General features: G+C 42.2%; 1 protein-coding gene across 3 annotated transcripts; it reads right to left on the bottom strand.

Moving 5' to 3' along the window:
* Nucleotides 1-11,993: 11,993 nt before the first annotated feature.
* LOC124133254 lies at nt 11,994-17,100 on the bottom strand. Of its 3 annotated transcripts, none has more exons than XM_046497588.2 (2): nt 16,892-17,100; nt 11,994-13,870 (listed from the first exon to the last, which is right to left on the bottom strand). In XM_046497588.2, the coding sequence occupies exon 2, from the start codon at nt 13,851-13,853 to the stop codon at nt 12,171-12,173; it is 1,683 nt and encodes a 560-aa protein (XP_046353544.2). In that variant the 5' UTR covers nt 13,854-13,870; nt 16,892-17,100; the 3' UTR covers nt 11,994-12,170. The 3 variants fall into 3 exon arrangements, with proteins under 3 accessions (XP_046353544.2, XP_046353543.2, XP_046353545.2); XM_046497587.2 differs by having other exon boundaries at nt 16,860-17,100; XM_046497589.2 differs by lacking the exon at nt 16,892-17,100 and adding an exon at nt 14,657-15,321.
* Nucleotides 17,101-18,309: the final 1,209 nt, after the last annotated feature.

Here is an 18,309-nt window from a genome sequence, read left to right on the forward strand (position 1 = left end):
AAAGTCGCGGTGCGTGTGTTCCAGTCTCTGTGTTGTTGTTGTGACTGGTCACGGCAATAATATTGAGGCCCGACCATTTTATATTCTAGAAGACCTGGGACGTATTTATATTAAATTGTTGCGGACAATGCTGGAAGCATTAATTGACCAGTACGCTTTTTCGCTGGATTAGCTGGATGTCTTTAAAAAAGCGTTCGGCTCCTCCTGTTAGAGAAAGGAAGTGTTATGTTTTGAAACAATGAAACAAACAAACAAACAAACAAACAAATAAATAAATAAATAAATACACTCTCATTAACTGCCGGGGTACAATGTGTGATGTAAAACCATACTCACCCATTAAAACACCCTGAAATTGTGCCACCGAGTTATAATTTACGGCCATTCTGTAGTAATTATGCTTTCGGAACATGATGGGTAGGTGAGTGTTCTCAACGCCGCTTTGAACAATATTTTCCGTTATATAATATCTGTCTGCTTACTGTGTGACTAAAGCCTAAAGGCATGTCGTAGCTATAGACGTTGACCAATTCGTTGGCATGTCATGGATCATAATGGAGGCGAATCGAGTATTCGACTGACCGATTAGCAGATACTGGCACATATAAGGGACATAACTCTGCATAGCGAAACATGGCGCGCATTGTGTCGACCAGAGGACATATGTATGGAAAGGGGCTAGCATAATCCACAATATCCACCCTTTCTTTCTCTTCATATCACCCGAATTTCCCTGTATATTCTTTGGAGCGATGGGGTAGCCAAGTGGTTAAAGCATTCGATTCCCTACAGGGGCAGCATGTGTAAAAGCCATTTCTGGTGTCACCCTCCGTGATATAGCTGGAATATTGCTAAAGGACGCGTAAAACCAAACTCACTCACTCACCCCATGCATCTATTAGAAACATCTTGTACCTTGTGGGTAGTTGGTACGAGAAGAGTGTTTGTCTCCAAATGGTTGCAAGTACTGATTCATATGATGCGATGCAACGAAGCCGCGGAATGGGTAGTTAGTTAGCTATTGCAATGGAACAATTACTAAACAGGCCATAAGATGATCGATGTTGATTTCTGAATTTAAAAATTGGTTGTCATTTTATAAAAAAAAACAAAAAAACAAAAACAAATGGGTTTCGTCTGAAAATACATACAGGAAGTTATTTTATAGAATGACTTGAGTATATGAAAGTACTGTAACCCTGTTTTTTTCCTTGTGTATAATTATGTGTGAGATTATCCATGTTATATGCAACCCGTTTGATGAGGGATCGTTACTAGTTCGATATTTGGCTAATTTGGGCTCGTTCTCATACCGTGTAATCAGTATAATCATAGGCTTGCAATGGGCAGACCGGATCCTCCGCTTGGTGTCGCTGCTCTTGCTCTGCCTCAGTCAGTCCCATTCTGTCGCAGAAACGAAAGGGAACCAGGTTGTTCAGATAATGAGTGAGTGAGTTGGGTTCAACGCCGTTTTAAACAGTATTCCAGTTACATCACGGCGTGCCAGCTTAATGTGGGGGGAAAGTGATGCAGGTCTTAGACGTTTACCACTTCTGTGAAACCCACGAGCACGGGTATGGTGCTGACAAACCTAGAAACATAATCCGGGCGAACCGGGATTCGAACCCACAGTCATAGGTTTCTGACGTGCCCAATGGACGCAACTCTGCACAGCGAATGTCGGCACATTAGACGACTGGGCTACCCGTGCCCCCTTGTAAAGTTAAGCTGGACTGTTATATATGATATTAGTGTGTTTTTAGAATATATTCTTTAACAGGATTAACGCCTCTGGGGTCATGTGACCACATCTAACCATCGGTCTCCTTCAGCCTCTGGGGTCATATGACCACATCTAGCCTTCAGTCTCCTTCAGCCACTCGGGACATGTGATCACATCTAACCATCGGTCTCATTCAGCCACTCAGGTCATGTGACCACATCTAACCATCGGTCTCATTCAGCCACTCGGGACATGTGACCACATCTAGCCTTCGGTCTCCTTCAGCCACTCGGGTCATGTGACCACATCTAACCATCGGTCTCATTCAGCCACTCGGGACATGTGACCACATCTAACCATCGGTCTCCTTCAGCCACTCGGGTCATGTGACCACATCTAACCATCGGTCTCATTCAGCCACTCGGGACATGTGACCACATCTAACCATCGGTCTCCTTCAGCCACTCGGGACATGTGACCACATCTAACCATCGGTCTCCTTCAGCCACTCGGGACATGTGACCACATCTAACCATCGGTCTCCTTCAGCCACTCGGGTCATGTGACCACATCTAACCATCGGTCTCATTCAGCCACTCGGGACATGTGACCACATCTAACCATCGGTCTCCTTCAGCCGCTCGGGACATGTGACCACATCTAACCATCGGTCTCATTCAGCCACTCGGGACATGTGACCACATCTAACCATCGGTCTCCTTCAGCCGCTCCGGGCATGTGATCACATCTAACCATCGGTCTCCTTCAGCCGCTCGGGTCATGTGATCACATCTAACCATCGGTCTCCTTCAGCCACTCGGGACATGTGACCACATCTAACCATCGGTCTCCTTCAGCCACTTGGGGCATGTGATCACATCTAGCCATCGATCTCCTTCAGCCACTCGGGTCATGTGATCATATCTAGCCATCGATCTCATTTAGCCACTCGGGCAAGTGACCACATCTAACCATCGGTCTCCTTCAGCCTCTGGGGTCATGTGATCACATCTAGCCTTCAGTCACCTTCATCCACTCGGGTCATATGATCACATCTAGCCATCTGTCTCCTTCAGCCGCTCCGGTCATGTGATCATATCTAGTCATCGATCTCATTCAGCCACTTGGGGCATGTGATCACATCTAGCCATCTGTCTCCTTCAGCCACTCGGATCATATGATCACATCTAGCCATCTGTCTCCTTCAGCCGCTCAGGTCATGTGATCATATCTAGTCATCGATCTCATTCAGCCACTTGGGGCATGTGATCACATCTAGCCTTCAGTCTCCTTCAGCCACTCGGGTCATGTGATCACATCTAGCCTTCAGTCTCCTTCAGCCTCTTGGGTCATGTGATCACATCTAGCCTTCAGTCACCTTCATCCACTCGGGTCATATGATCACATCTAGCCATCTGTCTCCTTCAGCCGCTCCGGTCATGTGATCATATCTAGTCATCGATCTCATTCAGCCACTTGGGGCATGTGATCACATCTAGCCATCTGTCTCCTTCAGCCACTCGGATCATATGATCACATCTAGCCATCTGTCTCCTTCAGCCGCTCCGGTCATGTGATCATATCTAGTCATCGATCTCATTCAGCCACTTGGGGCATGTGATCACATCTAGCCATATGTCTCCTTCAGCCACTCGGATCATATGATCACATCTAGCCATCTGTCTCCTTCAGCCGCTCAGGTCATGTGATCATATCTAGTCATCGATCTCATTCAGCCACTTGGGGCATGTGATCACATCTAGCCTTCAGTCTCCTTCAGCCACTCGGGTCATGTGATCACATCTAACCATCGGTCTCCTTCAGCCTCTGGGGTCATGTGATCACATCTAGCCATCGATCTCCTTCAGCCACTCGGGTCATGTGATCACATCTAGCCATCAATCTCCTTCAGTCGCTCGGGTCATGTGATCACATCTAGCCTTCAGTCTCCTTCAGCCTCTGGGGTCATGTGATCACATCTAGCCATCGGTCTCCCTCAGCCTCTTGGGTCATGTGATCACATCTAGCCATCGATCTCCTTCAGCCACTTGGGTCATGTGATCACATCTAGCCATCGATCTCCTTCAGCCACTCGGGTCATGTGATCACATCTAGCCATCGATCTCCTTCAGTCGCTCGGGTCATGTGATCACATCTAGCCTTCAGTCTCCTTTAGCCTCTGGGGTCATGTGATCACATCTAGCCATCGGTCTCCCTCAGCCTCTCGGGTCATGTGATCACATCTAGCCATCGGTCTCCTTCAGCCGCTCGGGTCATGTCATCACATCTAGCCATCGATCTCATTCAGCCACTCGGGTCATGTGATCACATCTAGCCTTCAGTCTCCTTCAGCCTCTGGAGTCATGTGATCACATCTAGCCTTCAGTCTCCTTCAGCCACTCGGGTCATGTGATCTCATCTAGCCATCGATCTCATTCAGCCACTCGGGTCATGTGATCACATCTAACCATCGGTCTCATTCAGCTTCAATTCATGTGATCACATCTACCTATCGATCTCATTCAGCCACTCGGGTCATGTGATCACATCTAGCCATCGGTCTCATTCAGCCACTCAGGACGTGATCACATCTAGCCATAGATCTCATTCAGCTTCAACTCATGTGATCACATCTACCCATCGATCATATTCAGCCACTTGGGTCATGTGATCACATCTAGCCATTGATCTCCTTCAGCCACTTGGGGCATGTGATCACATCTAGCCTTCAGTCTCCTTCAGCCTCTGGAGTCATGTGATCACATCTAACCATTGGTCTCCTTCAGCCACTCCAGTCATGTGATCACATCTAACCATTGGTCTCATTCGGCCACTCGGGTCATGTGATCACATCTAGCCATCGATCTCCTTCAGTCGCTCGGGTCATGTGATCACATCTAGCCTTCAGTCTCCTTCAGCCTCTGGGGTCATGTGATCACATCTAGCCATCGGTCTCCTTCAGCCTCTCGGGTCATGTGATCACATCTAGCCATCGGTCTCCTTCAGCCGCTCGGGTCATGTCATCACATCTAGCCATCGATCTCATTCAGCCACTCGGGTCATGTGATCACATCTAGCCTTCAGTCTCCTTCAGCCTCTGGAGTCATGTGATCACATCTAGCCTTCAGTCTCCTTCAGCCACTCGGGTCATGTGATCACATCTAGCCATCGATCTCATTCAGCTTCGACTTATGTGATCGCATCTACCTATCGATCTCATTCAGCCACTCGGGTCATGTGATCACATCTAGCCATCGGTCTCATTCAGCCACTCAGGACATGTGATCACATCGAGCCATCGATCTCATTCAGCCTCGACTCATGTGATCACATCTACCCATCGATCTCATTCAGCCACTCGGGTCATGTGATCACATCTAACCATCGGTCTCATTCAGCTTCGATTCATGTGATCACATCTACCTATCGATCTCATTCAGCCACTCGGGTCATGTGATCACATCTAGCCATCGGTCTCATTCAGCCACTCAGGACGTGATCACATCTAGCCATCGATCTCATTCAGCTTCGACTCATGTGATCACATCTACCCATCGATCATATTCAGCCACTTGGGTCATGTGATCACATCTAGCCATTGATCTCCTTCAGCCACTTGGGGCATGTGATCACATCTAGCCTTCAGTCTCCTTCAGCCTCTGGGGTCATGTGATCACATCTAACCATTGGTCTCCTTCAGCCACTCCAGTCATGTGATCACATCTAGCCATCGGTCTCCTTCAGCCCCTGGGGTCACGTGATCACATCTAACCATCTGCCTCCTTCAGCCACTTTGGTCATGTGATCACATCTAGGCATCAGTCTCTGGGTCACATGATCACATCTAGCCATCGGCCTCCTTCAGCCACTCAGGTCAATTGATCACATCTAACCATCGGTCTCATTCAGCCACTCAGGTCATGTGATCATGTCTAACCATCGGTCTCATTCAGCCACTCAGGTCAATTGATCATGTCTAACCATCGGTCTCATTCAGCCACTCAGGTCATGTGATCACATCTAACCATCGATCTCCTTCAGCCACTCAGGTCATGTGATCATGTCTAACCATCGGTCTCATTCAGCCACTCAGGTCAATTGATCACATCTAGGCATCAGTCTCGGGGTCATGTGATCACATCTAGCCAACTGTGTTGTTCATTCAAGCAGATCATCTTCCTGTGATAGCTTAAGTCTAAAACTATAAATAAACAACACGATACGACAGTTTTAAAACAAAATGCATTTACTTGGCTCAAAATAACGAGAGTAAAAGGGACTGGAGTTCACCTTCATCAGATAAAACAACCCAGTGAGATCCGTTGTTCGTAGGTGATACACATATAACCTGCATTATATTTATGGGGCACCAAGTGTCAACGGTGAAGTATAAAATACAAATGTCATTATAAAATTCCCAACTATGAATATCTATAAAGGAAGAAAATAACATATGGAATAAAATAAACAGTACCAGTCAACACAGATGCGCAAAAATAAAAATACATCTTAGTATGAACATAGGGAAAAAACATAAGTTTTCCAACCAAGTACACCAACATTTGTTGCCAATGCCCTCACTGAATATCAACAAATATCTTATAACATTGGCACTCACAACAATGAAGAAAAGGCGGGGAAAGGAAACGAAGTTGGTGCATGGTTTTATTGCTCGATGAATAAGGTCACTGTAAAAACTACATTCCAGGATCAGACCTGGAATCTACAACCACTACATCATGAAACCAAGGTAACCAATCATAACATTTATAACAAGAATAGCAAGATTTTAGTGGCCGCAACAAGCCATTGGGTTAAGAAAATGTAAAACAAAATGTGTGTAGCACTCAAACAATTGGCAGAAGAATGCAAAGAAATACATCGCAAATACTATATCATCTGACAGTGAAGAGTTAAATCTATACTGAACCACAAAAGAAACATCACCCCAAGTAACATTACATGAAAAGCTGTCATTTAAATTTCTGGGTAATTTTTGTCAAAGTTTCTAAAATTAAACATTAGCTTGTCCAGAAAAATGAAATTTGATGATAAAAAAACAAAGCAGATGACATGTATTACCCAATTTCTTGCCCCATAAAAATCCACCCAGATCGGATAACAATCATTCGTTATTGAATTGCTACCACATGCCAAGACTGACAAGAAATCAGCGATGCCAAGCCCTTGAACGATTGCAAGCTGGACAAACCACCCGGCAAGTAGGCAATGCATTTCAAGTCCACATAAGGATCATATACAGGCTCCAGCAATGGTACCAGACCACCAACACTACAGATGACCGACCACATAGTGGAAGACCAAGGGTCACCACCCGACGTCAGAGGCCATGGTGTCATAGCAGTTTGGTACATTGATCAAGTCTTGAGACCACATGCCATACCTCATTTGGCATGTCGCTGCAACCAAGAGTTTCAGCATGATAACGCCCGTGCCCTCACTGCGAGAGCAACAAGAGACTTCCTCCAGCAGAATGACATCAGAACCATGCAGTGGCCTACCCTCAGTCCCGATTTAAATCCCATTGAGCACCTGTGGGACGAGATTCAAAGATGGATGAATGACATCCGACCAAGGCCGACAACTGCAGCTGAACTGCGTCAGGCGTTCCTTAGTGTGTGGGCTCAAGTGCCTATGGCCTTCATCAACCATCTCATCCATTCCATGTATCGACGTTGCACAGCAGTCATCAATGCACATGGCAGACACACGAGACACTGACTTGTGATGCCATTTTCTCAGAGACGAGTGTTGTGTTTCACTTTAAGAACATTTGACACTTTAATTTCAACCTTGATGATCAGTTTTGCCAAGTTTCATCTTTTTAATACGTCTCAAAGTATGTTTACAGTGTTTGGACAAATAAAGTTTCTCATATATCTATCCATGGTGATGTTTCTTTTGCTGTTCAGTATATTATTAGGACTGCACGTATTACTGGTATAATGAAGAATGCATTACACTTATTTAATGATACATATTGCAATATTTTATCTGGTATATTGGGTAAACATGTGTAACACTCTCATTAAAATCAGATCTTAGTTCTCGCTACCGCCAAACAAAGATCTGAGGACATTCCATTGCGGGTCATGTCAGAACGACCTTTCATCTGACCAACGAGAGCATCGTTTATCAGATCATGAAAGTGACAGTTGAAATGCGATTTTTTTATTGTGCAACCTTGAAAAAAACAAACATAGGGTATTAATGTCTGTATTCTTACAATCTAGACCATCTATTAGGCATTCCAGAATGGTTATTTTGTTTAGTTTTTAATTTTTTAATTGAGAATATGTCAAAATATGTTTCGAAGCGGAGTCGCCAGTTTGAAACTTGTGTCGTAAAGCTCGATTAAGCTGCCTTCTGATTGACTATTGTCGACTTCTTGTTAGTCATTTCATTGGTCGGTCAAAGTTTGTGAAAGGTCGGTCTGACATGACCCGTAATGGGATGTCCTCAGATCTTTGTTTAGCAGAAGCGGGATTTTAATGAGATTGACATGTGTAACAAGTTTCATTATTATTTGTTTCGTTTTAACCTAAAATCTGAGCAGAAATTAATTTACATTTAATGTTTCCCTATGAATTTGATTCACAAATCTGAGAAACATGGCAGTGATTTTGCTCTCACATTATCTCTGAATCCATGACAACAAAATGGCGGAGACTGAACATGCTGTCTTTGACATCTTAGCAAACAAGAGGGGAATTCTAATACCAGGGTTCATTTATTAAATTATTAGAAATGTTTTCTTTAGTTTGCAGAAAATAGGATCTGCATGTACACTTTTTACCAATACACAGCCCTATCAATTATATACTTCTACAACAAAGTCAGGGGTAGAAACTAACAATTTCAGTCCACTAGTCCTTATAATGATAGCATATAGCAAAACCTTTTAAAAAAATTAAAATTCTACTAGTCCTTAGGATACCTTTACTATTGGGCAGTTTGGCAAGGACTATAGGACTAGTGCCAATTTCTAACCCTGCAAAGTTAAGGATCACCCGATTCTTTCATACTACTATAGTTAATGGCATGACAGATTAACTACAGTAATATTAAAACATCAAACCCTTAACTTCTTGTGAGTGGTATAGTTATGTTCTGTGTATTCCGAGACATTCAGATCCAAAACTGCTGAATTAAGCATGTACTTAAGAGAGAGAGGGATATAAAAAACACTTTAAATTGTTTGTCAGTTACCATGGTTACTCGAATATCATTGCGTGTCATCTTTGTGTTGGGAGAATGTTGGAAGTGATAAAGATCTTACATGCTGACCACTTTGATGAAGGATTGGTACTGTGCTGACCAATGTTTGGATTCAAACCCATAGGATAGGATTCTGGCATGCCAAAGGGGTGCAACTCTGTACTACAGTATACGAATGGGAACACAATGTTTCAGCTTCAAGTGACAAAAACTTGTACCAGGCGTTGAAACGTGGATTGTTGTTTTTACAGTTGGTAGGCAACACAAACCAACTCATCACCAATGCAATCTATCATTTAAACCAATAGAAATAATACAATTGTACAAAACAGTAACAAAGTTTTTAAATATGAACATGTAAACCAAATCTCATTAAAATCAGATCTTGGTGTTTGCTACCGCAACACAGATTTGGGGATATCCCATTACAGGTCACGCTTACGAGAATGGAAGTTCAAATGTGTTTTCTAATCTTACATCCTCGAAAAAGTTAACACAGGGCATTCCTGACAACGGTAATGGGCAGTACAACTGATACAATCAAAATCATCATCTATCTCTTGCTTCAACGAGATTAACACTTGAAACAGAAGCCAGGACATCTATTAGACATTCCAGAATTTTCATTTGATCAGTTTTCAAATGTTGAATTTCTCTACTTTGAATCAAACTTTCTCAAAATATTTTCAAAAATCCTAGCCTGGAAAGGATTTTGCCAGTTTGAAACTAGTGTCGTAAAGCTGTTTTCTGATTGGCTAATGTCGACCTCCTGTAAGTCATTTCATTGGTCAGTCAAAGTTTGCGAAAGGTCATTCTGATGTGCCCTGAATGGGATGTCCACAGATCGTTGTGTAGCGGTAGTCAGCATTAACACCTGATTGTAACAACATTGATGAAAACCATATATATATATAAATAGAAGAACACAAATGGTTATACATGAACAGAGGGAGTAAATTCTTGGATGACATGCGTAACCACAACCTCCATGAATAAAAGCTCTCTTCTGAGGCTTGGTGGCCATTTTGTAAAGGATGGCTACCACAGTAAACAAACAGTCAATGATGGTCCATCACATCCAGTGGTTTGTGATCATGTGACAGACATTTGTCCAGTGGTTTGTGATCATGTGACAGACATTTGTCCAGTGGTTTGTGATCATGTGACAGACATTTGTCCAGTGGTTTGTGATCATGTGACAGACATTTGTCCAGTGGTTTGTGATCATGTGACAGACATTTGTCCAGTGGTTTGTGATCATGTGACAGACATTTGTCCAGTGGTTTGTGATCATGTGACAGACATTTGTCCAGTGGTTTGTGATCATGTGACAGACATTTGTCCAGTGGTTTGTGATCATGTGACAGACATTTGTCCAGTGGTTAGTGATCATATGACAGACATTTGTCCAGTGGTTAGTGATCGCCATTTTGTAGATTGGTTGGTGATCATGTGATCTACCGTCTTAGACCCTGAATAGGAGACATCTATAATACACTGGTGTCACATTTCATCGATGAATTGATGTATCGCAAGTGTATACTTGCTTAAACAATACATGATATGATTTTCAGAAAGCAATATTTACAAATATTTGTAAGAACTTGACTCGATAACAACTTGGGCTAGTTCTACCTCACTGCCATCTTCCCGAGGCAAGAGCGTCCACTAGCCTTAATATCAAAGTTTTGTTTCCACTCTTGTCACATCAAGCCCACTTTCCTGTGCTAAATATGATTGGATTATCATACATATCGATAGTCCAATCAGAAAACATTTTAAAAATCTACATCTATGACTGGTAAACTACTTTCGTTTGAAAGTGATTTACTGCTGCCTGTCTTTGTTGACACGAATATGATTTTCTCATCTTTAAAGCCCCCAACGATTGCCTATGTTTTTTGTATCAAGGATGAAATTGTGAATGTTTTCATTATCTGATCGACAAGGTTGTCGCCTATGGTAGTCACCATTTTTGTGAAGATATACGAGATATGAACAGTGATCTGATTGGCTATCGCGTTTTCATTACAAGGGGCACAACTTGTGATCTACGCAAGGTGGTGCCAGGGTCGAGCCCAGAAAAGTGGCCTTGATGTGGCAAGGGTAGAAACTAGGCTTTGTTCACAGAACAGCCTTTGGGTTTAGGCTCCAGGGAATATTCAAACAACCCACAAAATAACTGACATGACTTTCAATTTCAGCAGAATAATACTGAAGATCGTCTCAATTTTCAGTTGTCCTGAGACTCTCTTGGCATGTGCGTCCATGGGCGCTGTTTCACAAATCAACTTTAGCACCATGGTCGTGCTATACTTTATTATCGTACTTTAACAGAGCCTAAGAGCATGGGGATGAGGCAGGCCATCAGTTGACCTGGTTCATCTATAGTGAAGCACAACAAATATACCGGTGGTGGGACAATACACCAATGTATCGATGGATCGCGATTTTTGACTTCTCGATACAAGAAGCGATCACAGTCGCACATTGAGTAAAAAGTATCGATTCTTACTTTAAATGTTTTCTTGAATAAGTGTTACACCAAACACTAATTACAAGTAAAAATGAGTATTGAAAATGCAAATATTTTCATCCATTGCCCCATACCTGACACTGCCAACTGCAAGTATATCGCGATACGTATCAGATCGTGAGCAAGGTACCGTAATACATATCGGATCGCACACTTGGTTTATCGTCCCAACCCTAAAATATCCACAAGTGGCATCAAATACATACAATACAGGACTGGTGAAAAAGCTGTAGTACAACTCCAGGAAAAATACCAAAAAGGTTCTTCAGGACCAAAAGCTCCAGATGAGTGCAAGGAAACCAGAAACATGTTTGTTTACCGTATTCGACGTAATACGCGCCCAGGGCGCTCTCAAAATTAAAAATAGGGGGCTCTTACTAGAATATTATTTTGGTGAACAAAAACAGAGTTGAAAGATAATTTTCGTGGTTTATGCTGACAGCCTGAAAAGTTTATATACGACAGATATATTTTTCCAGAATTTAAATGCCCATAATTAAGGGTGCATATAACACACGAGTGCGCATTATACGCAAATAAATAAGTCTTTCGTACATTGACGAATCGGAAAGGGTGCTAATTGGGATTGTTCACTAGCCAATATATTAGCAAATATGGCCGTGGGGGTTTATTAGAGCAGGTGGCTTATTACGTCGAATACGGTATTTAGTATTAGCCACCAACTTGGTGTAGGACATACTTCCCTATGTCTGCATACAAGCCAGTAGAGGCGAGCAGAGTCTTCTTGTCTGAAAACTCAGTTGGGTCTGGGAATGTCCAGTGAATCCCGTTCGCCTCTGTCTTCCAGTCAAACTGTGGAGAATCTTGAACATCATCTGGGATCTCTTTGTATCCTGCCCTCCATGTTGGATGACAGGACCCTTTGAAGCAGATGACCTGCAGGTGTCGGTCAAGAAGGACACTGTCTGGGTGTTGTTCATAAACCTTGTAGGGTACCTGGATGGCATTGAACGCCCAGTCCCTGTCCACATAGTGACGGAATGATTCCATCATGAACTGGAGAAAAGTAGCTCCTTGTTTACCAGCCATTATGCCCATGTTGAATGTGTCAGGGTAATGGCCTGCCTGCGGCCAATCCACACACACAAGAGCTTCATACTTCCTCTGACCTTCTGACAACGGCTTCACCAACAGTATATCCCAATCCAAGTAGACACCTCCGTACCGAAGTAGAACATCAACTCTCAAAATATCACTGGCATGAGATGGATTGTTCAACTCGTTTCCAAACACAAAATGAGGGAAATCTCGAAAAATAAACTGCACCTGGGGCAGATTTTTTACTTCTTCCCAGTATATCCCTCTTGGTTCTTTATTTCCATGAATGTAAATCTTTTCTGCTTTCTGAATATGCAAAGCGCTGAGGAGACACAACTGATTGAAGAAGGTAAAGTAATTATCTCCAAGCCAAACATAGTGGACAATGTTTGGGATGAGGTCTTTCTGAGGCGAGGCAACCAGCGACTCCTTTTGACCATATCCAACAAATCGTGCAAGCTCACCAAAATCATTGTGCAGGTGAAAGATCTGGACAGGGAAGAGTTCCCTCAAGAGGACGGCACAGGGATGATGCTGGTTCCTGAAGGTGGAGTTGGGGGAGCATTGGATGTTTGTCGGGGAAGTTAAAATAGATGTTTTGGTGTTGGCTGTTAGCACATTTGGTGACATCATCAGGACACCAGTGGATGCAAAATTAATTTCCACATGGTTCAAAGATATTGGTTTGTTCATAAACTGCAGTATATTTTCAGAAAGTACAACATTCACACCAAGGACAACACCTCCCTGCTTGTTTAACATGTCAGAAATATATTCCAGTGCTTTGTGGGAATTTTCATGACAGGCTCTACTGTCTGACAACGGTTCTGGAAACAAATTGGGCAAATCTCTCAACAGGTCTTCAAAGTATTGGTAATAACCAAGATCATCTCTTTCTGGTAGGCTGTTGTAGTGGAATATTATCTCGCTGGGTTGGAGCAGTTTGTACGCACTGAGGACACTCAGGTAATGCTGGAACTGAAAGCTTCCCGTCTGACACCAAAAGTAGTGGACAGTTGGTGGAACAGAACTTCGGAGAGTGTCCTTGACATCTTCACCCAATCGGGACCTAAAGGAGATGAAATGGTGGTCTGGGAGTTCATTGACAAAACCATGCTTCCAGTTTTTTATGTCTGCGGGGTCGGTGAAGAAGGGGCAGCTGTTGAGGTAGAAGATGATGTTGAGTGTTAGAATGAGGATGAGGCAGTGGGACCATGTCCGGGCCCGGCAGAGCCAGCCAATGTTGGTGAAGTTCCTACAAGCTCCACACAGGCTGTGGCGCATCATGCTTCTCATCACATCCACTAGTCTATCTGTTTAAACATACAACACATATTATTTTAACAAAGATACAAAGGCAATGGAACAATCAATTTTCTCTAAATAATCTTCCCAAACGTGCATTTAAGCTCACGAAAAACACCAGTGAGTTGTGACCCCACTTCAGTTTGCACAAAACCACAAGTCTCAGCTAACAGAGAGTTCAGTTTTGACAGTCTGTGGTTATATTAATTCCAATAAATGTACTCGCGTAGTAGGGCTGGGACTAGTCCAAATTTACTACCCAGGTGCCTGATCCCCTATTACCCGACCTATCCGGGTACCCATTGTAGGTCTCAAGAGTTGGGTACAAACTGTCCGATTGTTTGACTGCAGCCATGTATGAAATGATCAGATCATGCATAAAGTTGACTGTAGCTTTATCTTTACTCAAACACACACAAGTCAAAAGGAATGTTTGCATCGTCTGAAAGAATGTCGAACATTTGCGACTTGTGTAGCCACTGACCTATAGTGGGTTTTTGTCATTAAACAATATATCATGTGACTAACCACGGGTCCGGGTAGTCCTGTGGATACCCGGGTTCTACTCAGGACCTATCCGACCCAAGTACCCTAGTCAACCGTCCCAGCTCTATTATGTAGAGTGTGTGACTGAGATGGGTTTAGAGCCACTTTGAACAGTATTTCAGTTATATCAGGGTGTGTCAGCTCCAAAGTCTAACGTGATGCAGGACAGTTTCCACTTTGATGAAACCAAACCAAAGGTGCTGACAAACCTAGAAACATAATCTTGGGAATCTCAGAAATGAACCCACCATCATAGGTTTCTGGCTTGACCAAGGGACGCAACGCTGCACAGGCTCAAAACAAGAACGAAATCATGTGATTACATTCATTTAGTAGCTGTTTATAGAGCTGATTTGGTCACTCTCGATCAGTTCCTCAAGAGTGACCCCATCAGAGTTTATAGTTTGATTGGCATATAATGAACATCTATCTATGCAATCGTAGAGAAATGCTCAACATATGAAAAGCAAATTAAGTATTATATTTCTGGACACCATCCACATCGTTTTCAAACCCCCATATCTGGCTTTGATATTTCCGGTTTACTTCCAGAATACAAAGATTGTACCATTCACACTGCATCCTCCCAATCATTTTAGGCCAAACTATATAGGGGCAGAAACAATACTCTATTTTGGTCCTATTATAGTATGACTCTGTATTATCGTGGGCTCTATATTGTCGCGGTGTCGGTACATCTCATAATCCACATCTGCTGTCGACTATTTGCTTATGCAAAACTAGGCATGATATTCAACCGCTTGATTGAATACAGGACTCGTTGCATGTGTCACAGCTACTTGGAAGTATAAACATTAACTTTTTTATGATAGTTTCTGAAAAAAATGTGGTCACCTCCATTAGAAATTGGATAGAAAAGAGCCCATTTGTTTGGGAGATGTCCCTTGACCCAACCTTGGTCGTATGCATACTGATTATGCATAATCCAAAACAGGAAGTGATATAAACCACAGAATAGTGATAGAGCGATAACATTGCCTGCCCTTTAGTTGATAAAGACAGGTACTTTGCTTACCAAGCTCAGTAAAGAAATTCATCATCCATCAATCCTAATTGATGTGTCATAAAAGTTGAAAAAAGAACAAGAAACATTGTGCATATGACATATGTAATAGGTTGGTAAGTGTGCTTTATGATCCATTTTATATTAACTACCACAATAATATAGAGAACCATGCTATTACTGCACTAATTAGCCAACGCTCTACCACTGGACTAAGAACACATTCACATGTTCTTAGTGCTCATTTAACGGGTCATTAGCACCTCATTAACATGCATGGGAAATTAAGTAAACAATCATTGTCATTGTCCATCAAAATGACTAACCAATCGAGCGATGACTACTCTAATAGTCCAGGCAAAATAAGGTTTCACTTGGAACAAATTGCAACAGAATTTATTTTACCACAATGCATTTCTACAAGGTCCCGAAAACAACATACTAAAAGTCCCAAGCAATCCCAGTTTGGGAAATATGTCTAATTTGCATAATCCAATAAACACACATTTAGGAAACTTGGCGGCCGTCTTAAATTTTTGCAGATTTGTCAATAATCGAAAACGTTCAGGAGTTGTGAATATCTTTTTAGAAACATAACATCGCAAGACAACACATGCTTTTTTTCATGAAAACATTGACCCTCATCTGACATATGCAAGATATATTGATAATTGGTGGCCACATTGGATTATGCAAATGAGACATATTTCCCAAACTGGGATTGCTTGGGACTTTTAGTATGTTGTTTTCGGGACCTTGTAGAAATGCATAATGGTAAAATAAATTCTGTTGCAAATTGTTCCAAGTTTAGTGAAAATATGGCCTAGATTGCCTGGACTTTAATAGGATGACCCTCATTGAATTATTTGAAACACTGTGAAAAGGTAAGAATTTATGGCTAACCCTAGCCCTAACTATAGGATAACCCTAAGGACAAAAAAAAGGGTGTTGGATCGCCAATTTAAGGCGTGTCAGCTTCCTAAGATTGAAGAGGGGTGTTGGATCGCCAATTTAAGGCGTGTCAGCTTCCTAAGATCGAAGAGGGGTGTTGGATCGCCAAGGCGTCTAAGCTCACTGAGAAAAGTGCGAGTGCATTCGAGCGTGAGCCATCGTAACGGTACAGCGCTGTAGCGCAGTAATTCATCTGTTTGTAGCGGGCGGAGCGTTGCCCGGTAAACTGCATTGTTGCCAGACATTATACTAGTTCAGTTTCAGTTTCGAACCATACCATAGAATGCTTCCTTTATGACATAGCCTAAACCATGTCATTTCTGGTCATGGCGATCAATCATGAATTGATGATTAGATGCATGTGCAGAATTCACAGCTCTGTGGCCAATTAATGTTCCGCGTAAGCATAGACTAATTTAAAGTTACTTCAATCTGTGGTCATCTCTGATCGGTCTGTCAACATTCTGAAAACAAACCTGGATATTGACTTTGCACAAACCTCCTTTACCTTCGTAAACCCGAACAAGTGCTTGCTGTAGTTACTCCCCTTGAGAAATATTTTTGGAATGCACGCGATCCACAATCTTCATGCAGCGACGTTTCTCTCCTAAATTGCTCTGTAAGCAGACTGTAGTCCCGGAGATGACGCTGTGGTAGAGTTTGTATGGTTTTCCCCAGGGCAGGTTCATTCGTCCACACTCGCCCCTTTCCGTAACCTGCTTGTCCCGGAATAACACGAGTTGGTCACGAATGGGGCAGGTTATGATTAAAACGGCCCCGTGCCAAAAGGGTTCCAAAAGCTTTAAAGAAAACGGACTCATATGATAACTTGGGATCATAAGCCGAACGTGTTTTCGTATCGTAAATATCATATATTAGGAACAGAAATATGTAGGGTGCGAGCGTAATGTATTTTCTTATTCCTATATAGGCATGGTATTTACGGTACGGGAACATATCAGGGAAGTAATATCGTTATCATATAATGTCGTCTTTAAAAGGCGTTTAGAAGTGATACACATAAGGAAGAGAATTGATGGACGTCAACTTCTTAATTATGACGAACACAATGTTTCTGAGTATATGCTTACTCCTTCATCAGGGGAATCAAATAATGTCATTCTTAAAATAATCGAAGTTCAGGGTCACACAGACCATGAAACAAATATATCCAATACAGCCCTTGCAAGTCTATAATGTTTGGCAAGTCTAGATTACTGCAGTATCAGGCTGAAAACGAAGAAAGTCTCTGGGCTCCTTTTTATTATATTTTATAACTATAATTTAACAGCTGTTTTTCTGTAAAATAAGTTCATTTCAGAGACTAGATGTTAGCCTAGACATTACTATTCACGATAGCAATCTCATTAAAATCAGATCTAAGTTCTCGCTGCCGCTAAACAAACTAATATCTGAATTTAATGAGATTGTTCACGATAGTGACTTAGTAACCTCTTAGGAATATAATGTCTGGGTGAAGCGCAATATCTGATGTAGAGCCAAATGGTTTGAAGCCATGTTTGTTTTCATAAGAACCTACACATCATATGTTATATAGATATAAATAAACAATACTACCCTCATTCTCGTTAGATACCATTTTTATAAAACGCGTGGACTTTATCTGACCTAGCAAACGCGAGGTCAGTTACCATAGAAAGTTGACGAGTTAGAGTTGGTATCAACGAGGATGAGTTTTGTATTTTATTTATTACCCACGTTAAACATGTTTTAGTGTAATTTTCGTTCGAAACCAAACCAGACCAAACCCAATCTCACTCAAATCCGATTTGTGTGCTCGTTACCGCTACACCAAAGATGTGAGAACATCGGTCACGTCAGAACGACATTTCGCGAACTTTTGCCGATTCAACTGAACAAAATGTTGGAAAGATGATAAATAGAATTTGAATTTGAATGTTGATA

Source organism: Haliotis rufescens, unplaced genomic scaffold (assembly GCF_023055435.1).
Source record: "Haliotis rufescens isolate VD_foot unplaced genomic scaffold, xgHalRufe1.0.p SCAF_2, whole genome shotgun sequence".
In the NCBI taxonomy this organism is placed as follows: Eukaryota; Metazoa; Mollusca; class Gastropoda; order Lepetellida; family Haliotidae; genus Haliotis; species Haliotis rufescens.